The 14,753-nt window shown below is 37.7% G+C and overlaps 1 protein-coding gene across 1 annotated transcript in view; it reads left to right on the forward strand.

The window, feature by feature from the left end:
• The window catches only part of ROCK2 (Rho associated coiled-coil containing protein kinase 2), a 159,295-nt gene that overhangs the window by 86,198 nt on the left and 58,344 nt on the right, over positions 1-14,753 (forward strand). Inside the window, exon 4 of the mRNA XM_005576550.5 lies at positions 6,152-6,289. Coding sequence (XP_005576607.1) covers positions 6,152-6,289 — 138 coding nt within the window. The remainder of the gene's footprint in view (positions 1-6,151; positions 6,290-14,753) is intronic.

A 14,753-nucleotide genomic window follows, 5' to 3' on the forward strand; every position in this document is an offset into this window, starting at 1 on the left:
CCCGTCTTAGCCTTCCAAAGTGCTGGGATTATAGGTGTGAGCCACTGCACCGGCCTAGTTTCCATTTTTCTGTTGATATTTACTTCTATTCACTCATTAAGACTATATTTTATTTCGTTAATATATTTTCCCTTAGTTCTTTGAACATATTTATAAGAGCTATTTTTAAGTATTTGTCAGTTGAATCTAACATCTTTTGGGGCCATTTTCTATTGACTGCTTTTTTCTTGATGATAAGTTGCATTTTCCTTTTTGCCTATCTAGTAATTTTAAAATTATATACTGTACCTTGTGGATGTATGGTGGAGACTGTGGGGTTTTGTTATTTTTCTTTGAATGCTATTGATTTTCATTCTGATAGGCTGTCCAGTTACTTGCTGTTCATCCTTAACTCTTGCAGGCTTAGTTTTGCACTTTTGGAAAGATCAAGATATTTCCCAAGTTTTTTTTTTTTTTTTTTTTTTTTGAGATGGAGTCTCGCTCTGTCGCCCAGGCTGGAGTGCAGTGGCACGATCTCAGCTCACTGCAAGCTCCGCCTCCTGGGTTCATGCCATTCTCCTTCCTTAGCCTCCCAAGTAGCTGGGACTACAGGCGCCTGCCTCCATGCCCAGCTAATTTTTTGTATTTTTAGTAGAGATGGGGTTTCACACTGTTAGCCAGGATGGTCTCAATCTCCTGACCTTGTGATCCACCCTCCTCGGCCTCCCAAATTGCAGGGATTACAGGCGTGAGCCACTGCACCCGGCCCCCAAGTTCTTTTAAATTTGTAGGATGCAACCTCCAAACTGTGTTTCCCTTTGGATCTTTTAGGTTTTAATATTAGGTTTTGTTAGGTTAGTACTAGAGTAGGTCTTACTTTAGAGCCTGGTTCTTTTTCATAAGATGTGTCAGCTGAATGTCCAAGAAATTAACAAATTAACAAGGTTTCTCTCTCTCTTTTTTCTTTTCTTTTTTTTTTTTTTTAAAGAGACAGAGTCTCACTATGTTGCCCAGGCTGTCTCAAACTCTTGGGCTCAAGCACTTCTCCTGCCTCAGCTTCCCAAAGTGTTGGGATTACAGGCGTGAGCCACCACACCTGCCCTTCTCTACTTTTGCTTGTCTGGAAATCCTGTGTTCTTCCAATGCCACTTAACCTCTAGTGTTTGTGTTTTACCATAACCCCAAAGCAGTTGGTCTCTAGTAAACCTGGACTGCTTTCTCTCTGGGTAGCCCAGCCTTTAGCCAAGTACACGCATGTGACTTCTAGGGATCTCCTCTCCTTACTTTCCAGTTTCCTGCCCAGAATAATTTAACTGCTTCATTTGTCTTAAACTCTGATCTCTGCCTCCTCAACTCAGCAGAAACATACAATTACATGCTGTACACTGGTTGCAATATTGACTTTTATCAGAGTTTCTGGGCAATTATGTGTTGACTTGGTGAGTTTCTCTTCTCTGGAATTACAGTCTTGTGTTTATTTTACGAAACCTGAATACAGTTGCCTCGTGTGTTTTGTCATTTTTGATGGTTGTTTACAATGGGAGGGCTAGCTGGTACCAATTACTTCGTCATAGCCAGAAGTGCATGATTCTGAGTATATAAATTTATTGTGTCATCCTGAGACTTACTTGTATTTTCCGTTAGTGATTTGTTCAAACCCACTCCCCAAATAAAATTTTGTACCTGGCTTTTATTGGAGGGGGAACAAAACTTTCTCTATTAAAGAGGCATAGCATTTTAATGATTTTCTAAAATTTTATTGCACTTTATAGAGTATCTAATAAGTGTCATGGTTCTTCCCTGTCTCCTCTGGGGAAGACATTACCATATCTTTGGTTTACCTTATTTTCATCAATGTAAGTATTAACTGTACATGTGGATACTATTTGACAAAAGATAACTAGAAATATTACCTGCTGAATTTTTTTTTTTTTTTTTTTGAGACTGAGTCTCACTCTGTCGCCCAGGCTGGAGTGCGGTGGTGCGATCTGGGCTCACTACAAGCTCCGCCTCCCGGGTTCACGCCATTCTCCTGCCTCAGCCTCCTGAGTAGCTGGCACTACAGGCGCCTGCCACCACGCCCGGCTATATTTTTTTTTGTATTTTTAGTAGAGACGGGATTTCAGTGTGTTAGCCAGGATGGTCTCGATCTCCTGACCTTGTGATCTGCCTGCCTTGGCCTCCCAGAGTGTTGGGATTACAGGTGTGAGCCACCGCGCCCGGCCCTGAATCATTTTTAAAACTGGAAATTAATGGTGTGGCCACTTGTAAAATAAATTTTTGCAGATATTAATTCAGTCATTAAATATTTAGTGAGTGCCTGTTTTATTGCCATTGCTGGCATTGTACTTGGCACTAGGAGTATAAGGGAGAACAAAATAGATGTGCATAATCCCCATCCTTGTTGAATTTACATTCCACTATGGGAGACAGGCAATAAATACAAAGAAACAACATCAAAAATTACAAATTATGGTATCTACCAGGAAGAAAACAAACAGGGTTCTATGGTTGAGAACAGTGAGTTCCTAGTTTAGTTAGGGTGGTCAGAGAAGATCTCTTTGAGGAGTTTTATATTTAAACTGAATGGATAAGGAGGTAGTGTCCTTATGGGAGTAGTTGAATTAGGTACTATGTTGGGTTTTTAAATACCTTTCCAGTACCCATAAAGATCCTGAGGAAAGTTTTGTTGTATTAGAGGAACTGAGAGAAGATAAGTGTGTCTAAAGTATGAACAAGGGGAAGAAAATGACAAGATTTAAGCTGGGAAGGTGGACATAGGCTAGATCATTTAGGACCCTGTAGACAATGGTTAGGAGCTTGATTTCTTATCTTCTTCCATCCCTGAATAGGGTAACCACATAATTTGTTGTACAAAAACTGGCGTACTCTGAATAAAAAGGAACACCAACTGGATGGAATACTGGGTTGGCAGATGTAATCTAGCCCTGTTTGGGAAAATCATCCTAATTGTGTGCATAACATGTGTAGAAATAATATAGATTCTACCTGCAGATTACCTTTAAATCTTTTATTATTATTATTGTTATAATACTTTAAGTTCTGGAATACATGTGCAGAACGTGCAGGTTTGTTACATAGGTATACATGTGCCATGGTGGTTTGCTGCACCCATCAACCCATCATCTACATTTCTCCTAATGCTATCCCTCCTCTAGCCCCTCACCCCCTGACAGGCACTGGTGTGTGATGTTCCCCTCCCTGTGTCCATGTGTTCTCACTGTTCAACTCCCACTTATGAGTGAGAACCTGTGGTGTTTGTTTTTCTGTTCCTGTGTTAATTTGCTGAGAATGATGGTTTCCAGCTTCATCCATGTCCCTGCAAAGGACATGAATTCATCCTTTTTTATGGCTGCATAGTATTCCATGGTCTATATGTGCCACATTTTGTTTATCCAGTCTATCATTGATGGGCATTTGGGTTGGTTCCAAGTCTTTGCTATTATGAACAGTGCTGCAATAAACATACGTGTGCATGTGTCTTTATAGTAGAATGGTTTATAATCCTTTGGGTATATACCAAGTAATGGGATTACTGGGTCAAATGTTATTTCTGGTTCTAGATCTTTTTTTTTTTTTTTTTTTCCCACCCAGTCTGGAGTGCAGTGGTGCAATCTCGGCTCACTCTACAGCCTCAGCCTCCCGGGTTCAAGCGATTCTCCTGCCTCAGTCTCCCAAGGACCTGGGATTACAGGCGTGCACCACCGTGCCCAGCTAATTTTTGTATTTTTAGTAGAAATGTGGTTTCACCATGTTGGCCAGGCTGGTCTCGAATGCCTGACTTCGGGTGATCTGCCCGCCTCAGCCTCCCAAAGTGCTGGGATTACAGGCGTGAGCCACCGCGCCTGGCCTCTGGTTCTAGATCCTTGAGGAATTGCCACACTGTCTTCCACAGTGGTTTAATTTACACTCCCACCAACAGTGTAAAAGTGTTCTATTTCTCCACATCCTCTCCAGCATCTATTGTTTCCTGACTTTTTAATGATGCCTTTCTAACTGGTGTGAGGTGGTATCTCATTGTGGTTTTGATTTGCATTTCTCTAATGACCAGAGGTGATGAGCTTTTTTCATGTTTATTGGCTGCATAAATGTCTTCTTTGGAGAAGTGTCTGTTCATATCCTTCGCCCACATTTGATTGAATTGTTTTTTTCTTGTAAATTTGTTTAAGTTCCTTGTAGATTCTGGATATTAGCCCTTTGTCAGCTGGATAGATTGCAAAAATGTTCTCCCATTCTGTAGGTTGCCTGTTCACTATGATGATAGTTTCTTTTGTTGTGCAGAAGCTGTTTAGTTTAATTAGATCCCATTTGTCAATTTTGGCTTTTGTTGCCATTCCTTTTGGTGTTTTAGTCATAAAGTCTTTGCCCATGCCTGTGTCCTGAATGGTATTGCCTGGGTTTTCTTCTAGGGTTTTTATGGTTTTAGGTCTTACATTTAAGTCTTTAATCCATCTTGAGTTAATTCTACTTACTATCTATATAGCCCTTGGGCAGTTTAATGTCTCTATGCCTCACATTTCCCATTTGCAGTATGGGGAAATAATATCCTCACTGGGAATGAAGATTAAGTAAAATAATATATGTATCAGAACACACAGTGCCTGGCACATGCCGAGTACTTAGTAAATCTGTTCTTTCAGCAGATATTTATTGAAAGGTTATTATGTGCCAGACATTATACTAGACAATGGGGATTAAACATTGAACCAAACACAGAAACCCTTGCCTTCATTGGGTTTATATTCCGGTGCTGAGAAGTAGCTGATAAATAAATTAAAAATGGGATGTAAGATGGTAATAAGTGCGATGTAGCAAAAACATGACACAGAGAATGGAATATGGAATATGCTGGCAGCAGAAGAGGATGATGAGCAAATATGGAATATGCTGGCAGTAGAAGGGGATAGTGAGCTGAAAGTTTAAGTAGATTGATAGAGTAGACCTCATTGAGAAGGCAGGATTTGAACAGGGATTTAAGGAAGTGAAGGATTGAACCAGCTACAGGAGGATTTCAGGCAGAGGGAACATGCAGAGATGATATGGGAAGCTGTTAGGAGATTTTAAGCAGAGGAGGGACAGGAAATGGTTTGTGTTCCAGAATGGAGACTAGGCTGTGGATAAGAGAGAGGGAAACAAGTTGGTAATTGAAATAAAAGATGTTGAACCAGGGTGGTATCAGTGGAGGTAGTTAGAAATGGTTGGATTCTGAAACTACTCGGAGGTAGAACTGACAGGATTTACTGATAAATTTGATAAGCTGTTTGAGAGAAAAAGAGGTGCCAAAGGATTTTTTAGCGAGAGCAACTAGAAGGATGAAGCTGCCATTTACTGAAATGGGGAATAACTGTGAGAGGAATAAATTCAGGGGTGAAGATTAGGAGTTTCAGTTTTAAGCATCCTGTTAGACACCCAAGCATTAGTGTTAGCAGTTGTTACTTATCCAATAAATGTTAACTGTTATAATCATTCATTCAATATTTATTGGCTCCCTGGTGGACAGTTTGCTATGTTCTTGGAATTAAAAGGGTGGTCAAAACTAGACAGTCTTCTTGCATTTATGGAATTTGCAGTCTAATTGGAAACATAGGAATTGGTCAAAGGACCTCATCGTTGGTAGTATTTTTTTTCCTTAAAACAAACAAAACAAAAGAAAACCTTTAATTAGGGCACCTAAAGAGAAATAAGAGTGACTTAACAAAATCATAAGTATCCCTTGATACCTAAATTTATTAAGTTCTTACGGGCAGATAGTGAGGGATATGTGTACATTGATGTTTCAGACTACTTACATAAATGTTTTTTTCAGTAGATATATCTTTTAAGTTTCTTATTTAACAATATCTCATTCTTAAAATTGGTTAGCTTAACTAATATGAGAGAATGAAGCTTCATGAATTTACCTTCATTTAGTTGAAATGAGAGAGCTGTATATTGAATTTAGTGTTTAAAAGTATTACATATTTCATGAAATACTTAGGTTGTTAGAAATGTTCTCCTTTGTTTCTTTCATTAAAAATGTTTTACTTTTCCTTTTTATTAGCTAAGGACCATTTTTTTGTAACTGAAGGCTTTAATAATAGCATTATAGTATCATCTATTTACCTTTCTCTTACAACATTGAAGTATTAATTTTTGTGTTTTAAAAAAACAGGTTCGTCATAAGGCATCACAGAAGGTTTATGCTATGAAGCTTCTTAGTAAGTTTGAAATGATAAAAAGATCAGATTCTGCCTTTTTTTGGGAAGAAAGAGATATTATGGCCTTTGCCAATAGCCCCTGGGTGGTTCAGGTAAGCATACTAACTTTTATAAGTTTATTTCCTTTTTTTAATGAGTACTTTATTATTCATGAGTTGATTTTTGTGTACCAAGTCTTATACTTCATTTACATAGTAACAGTGCAGTTATTTTTGGGAGATTTGATTCAGAACATTTGTTTAATGTTCCAAAACAGTATGTCCACATAGATATGACATGTAATACTTACTTAAATTGTTGTATGGAAGCAAGTATTACTTACAACTATTTCTTCTTAATTCTTTTATAAAGAATTGGCTTGAATACCAGTATGCCATTATTTCATACCCACTTATTCTTGTGATTTACATAGTGGGAACGTAGTAAATTCATGGAATCATCTGGAAGGATATATACATATTAATATTCCAACATGGCACATGTATACGTATGTAACAAACCTACACATTGTACACATGTACCCTAGAACTTAAAGTATAATAATTTTTTAAAAAAAGTTTTTATGGCCAGGCGCAGTGGCTCACACTTGTAATCCCAGCACTTTGGGAGGCCGAGGCAGGCGGATCACGAGGTCAGGAGATTGAGACCATCATGGCTAACACAATGAATCCCTGTCTCTACTAAAAATACAAAAAATTAGCCAGGCATGGTGGCACGCACCTGTAATTCCAGCTACTTGGGAGGCTGAGGCAGGAGAATCGCTTGAACCCGGGAGGCGGAGGTTGCAGTGAGCCGAGATTGTGCCACTGCGCTCCAGCCTGGGTGACAGAGCTAGACTCCGTCTCAAAAAAAAAGTTTATGTTACATTTATCAGCCTATCTTGAAAAGAAAAACGAAACAAAAAAAAAACTTCCTACAATAAACATTTAGAAAATTCTACAATATTATAATATTATGGCTCCTAATTTTGCCTTTTATTTGACTGTGGGTTAAGGAATTTATGTTTCTGCTTTGCTTTCATTCTTTTTTTTTTTTTTTTTTTTTTGAGATGAAGTCTTACTCTGTTGCCCAGGCTGGAGTGCAGTGTTGCAATCTCTGTTCACTGCATCCTCTGCTTCCCAGGTTCAAGCGGTTCTCCTGCCTCAGTCTCTCGAATAGCTGAGACTACAGGCATCTGCCACTATGCCCGGCTAATTTTTGCATTTTTAGTAGACATGGGGTTTCGCCATGTTGGCCAGACTGGTCTCGAACTGCAGACCTCAAGTGATCTGCCTGCCTTAGCCTCCCAAAGTGCTGGGATTACAGACGTGAGCCTCCGCACCTGGCCTTTGCCTTCTTTACTATTATATTTCTCTCTAGCTTTACTTCTCTAAAAAATTTTTTTATGCTAGTAACTAAATCTACAAGCATTTTTGAACAAGTATCATGAGTAAGATTAGGTATATACCAGTTCTTGTTCAGAATGCTTAAATGATCTGGGAGTTTGATACCTTGCTTGTGGAAGGCAGTTCAGATCCCCACCCCTCCCCCCCAAAAAAACCCCACTTTTGACCATGTTATTTAGAAACTCATTACTGTTGCTTTTTCATAAGGTTGATCCTCACTGCTGCTCCCTCCCCCGCTGTTTTTTAAAATTGTAGGCAGTGAATAGAAATTCTGATATGTACAGCAAAACTAAAACTTTTATGGTAAATTCTATACCATGATTTTTTTTTTTTCCCTTGAGATGGAGTCTCCCTCTGTCACCCAGGCTGGAGTGCATTGGCATGATCTCTGCTTATTGCAACCTCCGCTTCCTGGATTCAAGCGATTCTCCTGCCTCAGCCTCCCGAGTAGCTGGGATGACAGGTCCTCACTACCACGCCTGGCTAATTTTTGTATTTTTAGTAGAGAGACGGGGTCTCACCATGTTTGCCAGGCTGGTCTTGAACTCCTCACCCTAGGTAATCCACCTGCCTTGACTTCCCAAAGTGCTGGGATTACAGGCATGAGCCACTGTGCCTGGCCTGTATACCATGATAATTTATCTGATTAAAGAAGTATTGCAATAAAGTATTTGTTTCACTTTTAGCTTTAAATCGCTTTCATAGTACCAGATTGCCATTTCTAGTTATTTCATAAATTGATACTCTTTGATCTTTAAATCTGCTGTGTGGACCTTTATAAAGAATTAATTGAGATAGAAGAAAATCTGCTGATTATTGAGGTAATTGGGATACTGGATCTGAGGAAGCAAACCAATAGTGAAACACAGTACAATTGAAGAAGTAAATCCGATTATAATTGTGGCCTTTATATGCTTATCTCTCTTGGTAAAGAACAACATTCCATGCACCATTATATTTATGTGTATAAAATGTTTTACTTTTTAGGAAAACTTGTGAAAGTGACTGACTTATTTATTGTTTTATTCAATGATTTTGATTATTTTCACAGAGTTGTACAACCATCACTACTACCTCATTTTAGGACATTTTTCTTATGCTCCAAAGAAGCCCTGGACCAATTAGCATTTATTCCCCAATTCCCCCGCTCCCCTGCCCCTGTCAACTACTAGTCTATTTTATGTCTTTATGGATTTACCTATTCTGAAAGCTTCCTATAAATCAGGTCACACAACATGTATGTATGTCTTTTGTGACATCTTTCACCTAGCCTAATGTTTTAACATTCCTTCATTCACGTTGCAGCATGTATCAACACTTAATTTCTTATTATGGTTAAATAATACTCTGTTACATGGTTGTACCACACTTTGTTCATTCATCACTTAATGGACATTTGTGTTGTTTCTCCTTTTTGACTATAATGAATAGTGCTGTTTTGAGTATTCTTTCATAAGGATTTTGGTACATATGTTCACACATTTCTTTTAGGGATCTACATTGCAGTGAAATTAATGAGTCATCGGATATGCCTATAATTAATTTCATTGGATTATTTAGGGTTTCCAAATCTCAGCTCTTATTTTTAAATGACTATTCAATATTTAATTGTATTAATGCCCCCATAGTGACTATACTTTTGTTAGAAATAGCTCTTTTCATTTTTGTTAATATAAATTAGCCACAGTAATAGGTCAAATCTCGGACCTATCTGTATTTCTTGGAAATATATTCTTAGGATGATTTCTGAATTCAATAGATAAATATTGACATATTTTAAAAACTTTTATTCTTTTGCGGGTAGAGAGGACTTTGTCTTTTTAAAGCCATTTATATATCCAGTTTGCTGTGTTTTTCTAGGGTTCTTATTTTTATGGCAAATGCTTTCTTGCCTTCCTTTGTAGTTTTATCACCCAGATGTGTACCCCTAAACACCTTAGTTTAGTTTTGGCATTTAAAAAAAATTTAAGTTCAGGTATATCTTTTAAATCTCTCAACCCTCTTCTTTCATTTACTTTTGTCCCCAGGTTGAAGAAACCTGGGTTTTGCTGATCTCTTCTTGTGGTGTAGTTTAACATGTTTCTCTCTCACTTGTATTTTTGTAAATTGGTTGTTAGATATAGAGGCTTGATCAGATTGAGGTTTCACTTTGGAAGGCGATAATGGTGCAGGACTACTTCATAGACCAGGTTCATAGGCCACCTATTAGAAGACTAATGTCTGGTTATCTGGTGGTGTGTTATCAAGTATTTGTGCTCAGTGTCTTGATATATCATTTATTAAGGTTTGTAAAATGATACTTCAAGTCAGTCGTTCCTCCTTGGTTATAGTGACTGGAATACTTCTGTGAAGAAAAATATGTCTCTGTTTACTTGTTAGTTACTCAGGGTGCAGTTCATACTGGAAGGACAGGGTAAATACTTTATTCTTTTATTGTATTTACCAGTTTTCAAAATAAGGGTGACCAGTTTTGGGGGAGAATCAGTTTGAACTCATGGACTTAAAACCTGTTTGATATGTTTCAGTCCTTTGAATATCTTATTGATGCTGAAATTGTGGTACCTTTGACCAGTGGGATCAGAATGAGGTTGGTTTATGAAACCTTTAATGAAGCCTTAATAGTCTTTAATAGCTTGCTTGCAATGTGATGTAGGTGCTCCAGACCTATCTTAAACATTTGTGCTCTTGATGTGTAATTAACTGTGCTTGTAGGTCTGTCTTTTATACATGTGTGAGTTTTTCTTTAGAATAGATTCCTAGCATTGAGATTGCTAGGTCAGATGGTATGCACATTTGACATTTTGATTGGTAGCACCAGATTGCCTTGTTAAAAAATTTTTCTTTACAAGTTTACGTTATCTTTGTAAAATAGATGTTCTCTTTCACCACAGTTGTAGCAAATACTTGATATTGTTAACTTTTAAATTTTTACTAGTTACATGCTTGAGAAATAAGGTGTTAACTGTGTTAAGTTGTGCTTCCTTGATTACTTACGAGATTCAGCATCTTTCATATGCTTATTAATAATTTATATTCGTTATACATTAAGCCTAAAATATAATTTATATTTTTATAAATTCATAATATAATTTTATATATAATATATAATTTATAATAATTATATTTTTATACATTAAGCAATGTATAAGGAATATGAATTTCATTGCTAATGTATATGGAATATAAATTAGTAAGCACATGAAATATGCTAATCTTTTATAGTGCATTGAAAAAGATTTCAAAGTGTAAAATTTAAAGTAAATGCTATTTGCAATAATGTGATTTTTTAAAGTGGGATACTGAATTTGATTTACTAATTGGTTAAGTAGTTTTGCATCTGTGTGCATAATGAGATTTGATCTTTAATTTAATTTAATTATTTAAACATGGGCTCTTGCTTTTCTTATTACAGTAAGACTATTGTGATAGACATACTAGGAGAGCATACTACTTTTTTCTGTGCTTTGGTATGGTTTATATAAAATATAAACTATTCATTTCATAAGGCTTGAATGAACTTACTTGCAAAACTTTCAAGAAAAAAAAATTTTTTTTTTTTTTTCCAGAGGCAGGGTCTCACTCTGTTGCCCAGGCTGTATTTAGTACAGTGGCAAGGTCATGGCTCACTGAACCCTCAAATTCCTAGGCACAAACAATCCTCTCAACTCAGTTTCCCAAGTAGCTGGTACTGCAAGCATGTACCACCGTGCCCTGGCTCATTTTTGGTAAAGACCGGGGTCTCACTATGTTGCCTAGGCTGATCTCGAACTCCTGGCCTCAAGCATTCCTCCCATCTCTGCTTACCAAAGCACTGGGATTATAGACATGAGCCACTGCACCCAGCCTAATGATACATTTTTCCATTTTAAAAATGTATTACGATAAATTTATCCCAAAGTAGAAAAAAAAAGTATATTGAATCCCCATGTACAGTTCGCCCAATTTCAACAATTACCAACCATGGCCAATCTCATTTCAGTTATGCCAGGAATTGCAAACATTTTTTGGTAAAGGGCCAGATGGTAAATATTTAGGCTTTGCAACCTAAGAGGCAAAGTTGAAGATACTGTGTAAGTATATAATGAGAAAACAAATTTCTACACTGTTTTTATTGATGAAATTTAAGAGATAATAATACAGTTTTAAAAATACAGGTCTACTAATGACAAGAGTGAAATTCTTTTCTGGATGTTTGCTCAACTGGAGTCCACAATTAGTGTTTCCTATCATCAAAATTAAGTACAAATACTCATCTGTTAATGCTGGTGTGTAAAAATATTTTACATATTCATCTTTGAAAATGTCCTTTCACACAGCTAGGTATTGCCACGTACTATTATTATCCACTAACATGATTGTTTCTTAAAGTTTTAGGTTTGTAGAAAAATTGAGCAGACAGTATAGAGTTCCTGTCTATCCCCAATACAGTTTTCCCTGTTATTACAAATGTATGAATGAACCAGTATTGATACATTAAACTAAAGTCTTTATTTAGATTTTTAAAATTTTTACCTAATGTTCTTTGTCTGTTTCAGGATCCCATCCAGAATACCACATTACCTGTAGTTATCGTGTCTTCCTAGGCTCTTCTTGACTGTGACAGTTTCTCATACTTTCCTTGTTTTTGATGATGTTGACAGTTTTGAGGAGTACATGAATTATACTGTAGGATGTGGATGCTCCTCTGTAGGAATTTGATGTTTTTCTTACTAATTAGACTAGGGTTATGGGTTTTTGGGAGAAAGACTGCAGAGTTAAAGTGCCATTTTCATGCTGTCATATCAGGAGTACATACATTATTTATGACTGTTAATGTTGACCTCAAGCATATATTTATCACTTGGAGAAGGCATTTTCAGAAAATTTAAAAATTCTTCTTTTGATTGTTACAGGTTAATCATTTCTAATTGAAAGTTAGGTGGAAGAAGCTCCTTGATTGGAAAGTTTAAATAGGTTTCAAAATACGGATATTTCCCTTGCGCTTACATTTCGACCAAAAATGCTGCTTCAAAATGAGGAAATTAACATTGATACATTACATTAATACTCAGATCCCAATCAGGTTTTCACCAGTTTCCCAGTAATGTCTTTTATAGCAGGAGGATCCAGTTTCAAACCACATCACATTTATTTTCTTACAGTTTTGAACATTTCCTCAATCTTCCCTTGACTTATCATCCTTTTTAGCTGTAATACCCCCACGAGGCTGCCCGTTTGCCTGGATGTCCTTTGGACCCTGTTTTTGTTACCAACCACAGGTTCCTAGGCTGCCAGGCACTAGAAAATGAAATGAGGCAAGAAAGTGTCCCAGACAAGGCTTTATTCATAGCTGATGCTGGAGCACCAGGGAGACAGCACTGGAGCGAGAGTTCTCCAGCTGACTCTTTTTGGATACGTCTTTTTGTTGTTTTAAGAACCATGATGACATAAATAAGCATGAGATATTTGAATGTCATTACATATGCAGGGTGGAGCACAAGGTGTGTAGGTGCAGTGAGAAATCATGGTAGTACACACATGGCATGATAACAAAATGGTGAATAAGCTCCTCCCTGGGTGGGGAGTTTAGTATTATAAGGAGACAAGGGGTAGAGATTAGCCATTCTTCTGGTCTTATGCGCATATGGGCGATAGGATTAACTACCTTGAGTAAGGTTTAAGGTGGGACTCTGTGTATTTTAGTTCCTTCAAGATCACACTTCAGTGAGTATGGCAACTTGATAAGATTTAGGGTGGGATTCTGCTTATCTTAGTTTCCTCAAGTTCCAGCCATCAGCTGGAAGGAAGGTCAAGGCAGAGGTAGAGTCCCATCCCTACTCTGTCTCACTTGGGCTTTGGTATCCCATGGCACCCATCCTCACACGTGAATAGTCCTTCCCTTCCTCAGCTCTGCTACCCTCTGTGTGGCTTGACTTCTGACTCCTTTTATAGTTTGTTTTGATGAATAGTAATTCATGATTTTAATGCAGTAAAAGTTTAATCAAACTTTTATGGTTAATGGCCTTTTGTGTTCATTAAAATTTGTCCCTACCTTGAGATCATGAAGATATTCTGCTATGTTACCTTTCTGACTTTTGTTTTTTCCCTGTTAGTCTGTCCTATCATAGTCCATTAGGGCTGCTGTAACAAAATACCATAAACCAGGTAGCTTATAAACAGCAGAAATTTATTTCCCAAAGTTCTGGATGCTGGGAAGTCCAAGATCAAGGTGCTGGCAGATTTGTTGTCTGGTGAGAATCCCCGTTGTCATATATGGCACCTGTCCCTGTGTCCTCACATAGTAGAAGGGGGTGAATGAGCTCCTTTGGGCCTATTTTATAAGGGCACTAAACCCATTTATGAGGGCTGACTTCATGTTATGCTAACAAGGTGACTCAAGTACTCATATCTCACTTTGTTGCACAGACTGGATTACAGTGGTGCAGTTGTAACTCACTGTAAACCTCAAAATCCTGGGCTCAAGTGATCCTCCCACCTCAGCCTCCCAAGTAGCTAGAACTATAGGTGTACCACCATTCCTGGCTAATTTTTAAAATTTGTGTAGAGACATAGTGTTATTTTGATGCCCAAGCTGGTCTCGAATTCCTGGCCTCAAGTCATCCTCCCTCTTAGGCCTCCTCAAGTGTTGGGGTTACCGGCGTGAGCCACTGTGCCTGGCTAGTATTGTCTTGATTATTGTAATTTTGTAGTAAGTTTTGAAATTGGGAAATGTAAGTCCTCCTGCTTTGTTCTAGTTCCAGATTGTTTTGGCTTTTCTGAGTCATTTGCATTTCCAAATACATTTTAGGACCTGCTTGTTGGTTTTTGGAAAAGACCCACTGGGATTGAGGTGGAGATTGCATTGAATATAATGATCAATTTGGGGAGAGTTGCCATTTTGATAATATTGATTCTTCCAATCCATGTACATGAGGTGGTCTCATCATTTATTTTCATATTTCCTTTAATCATTTAAACACACTATACACCGATACACACACACACACACACACACTTTCTTAATTTGGTAACCAGCCTTCTCATGCTTTCCTATTTCTTCCTTCTCTTCATCCTGATGCCTTCCATTTTAAAATTATGTCTCACATAATCCTCTTACTTGGATTTATTCTCCCCCCCTCCCCCAATCAGAGTCTCACTTTGTTGCCCAGGCTGGAGTGCGGTGGCACAATCT

Source organism: Macaca fascicularis, chromosome 13, assembly GCF_037993035.2.
Source record: "Macaca fascicularis isolate 582-1 chromosome 13, T2T-MFA8v1.1".
Lineage (NCBI taxonomy): Eukaryota > Metazoa > Chordata > Mammalia > Primates > Cercopithecidae > Macaca > Macaca fascicularis.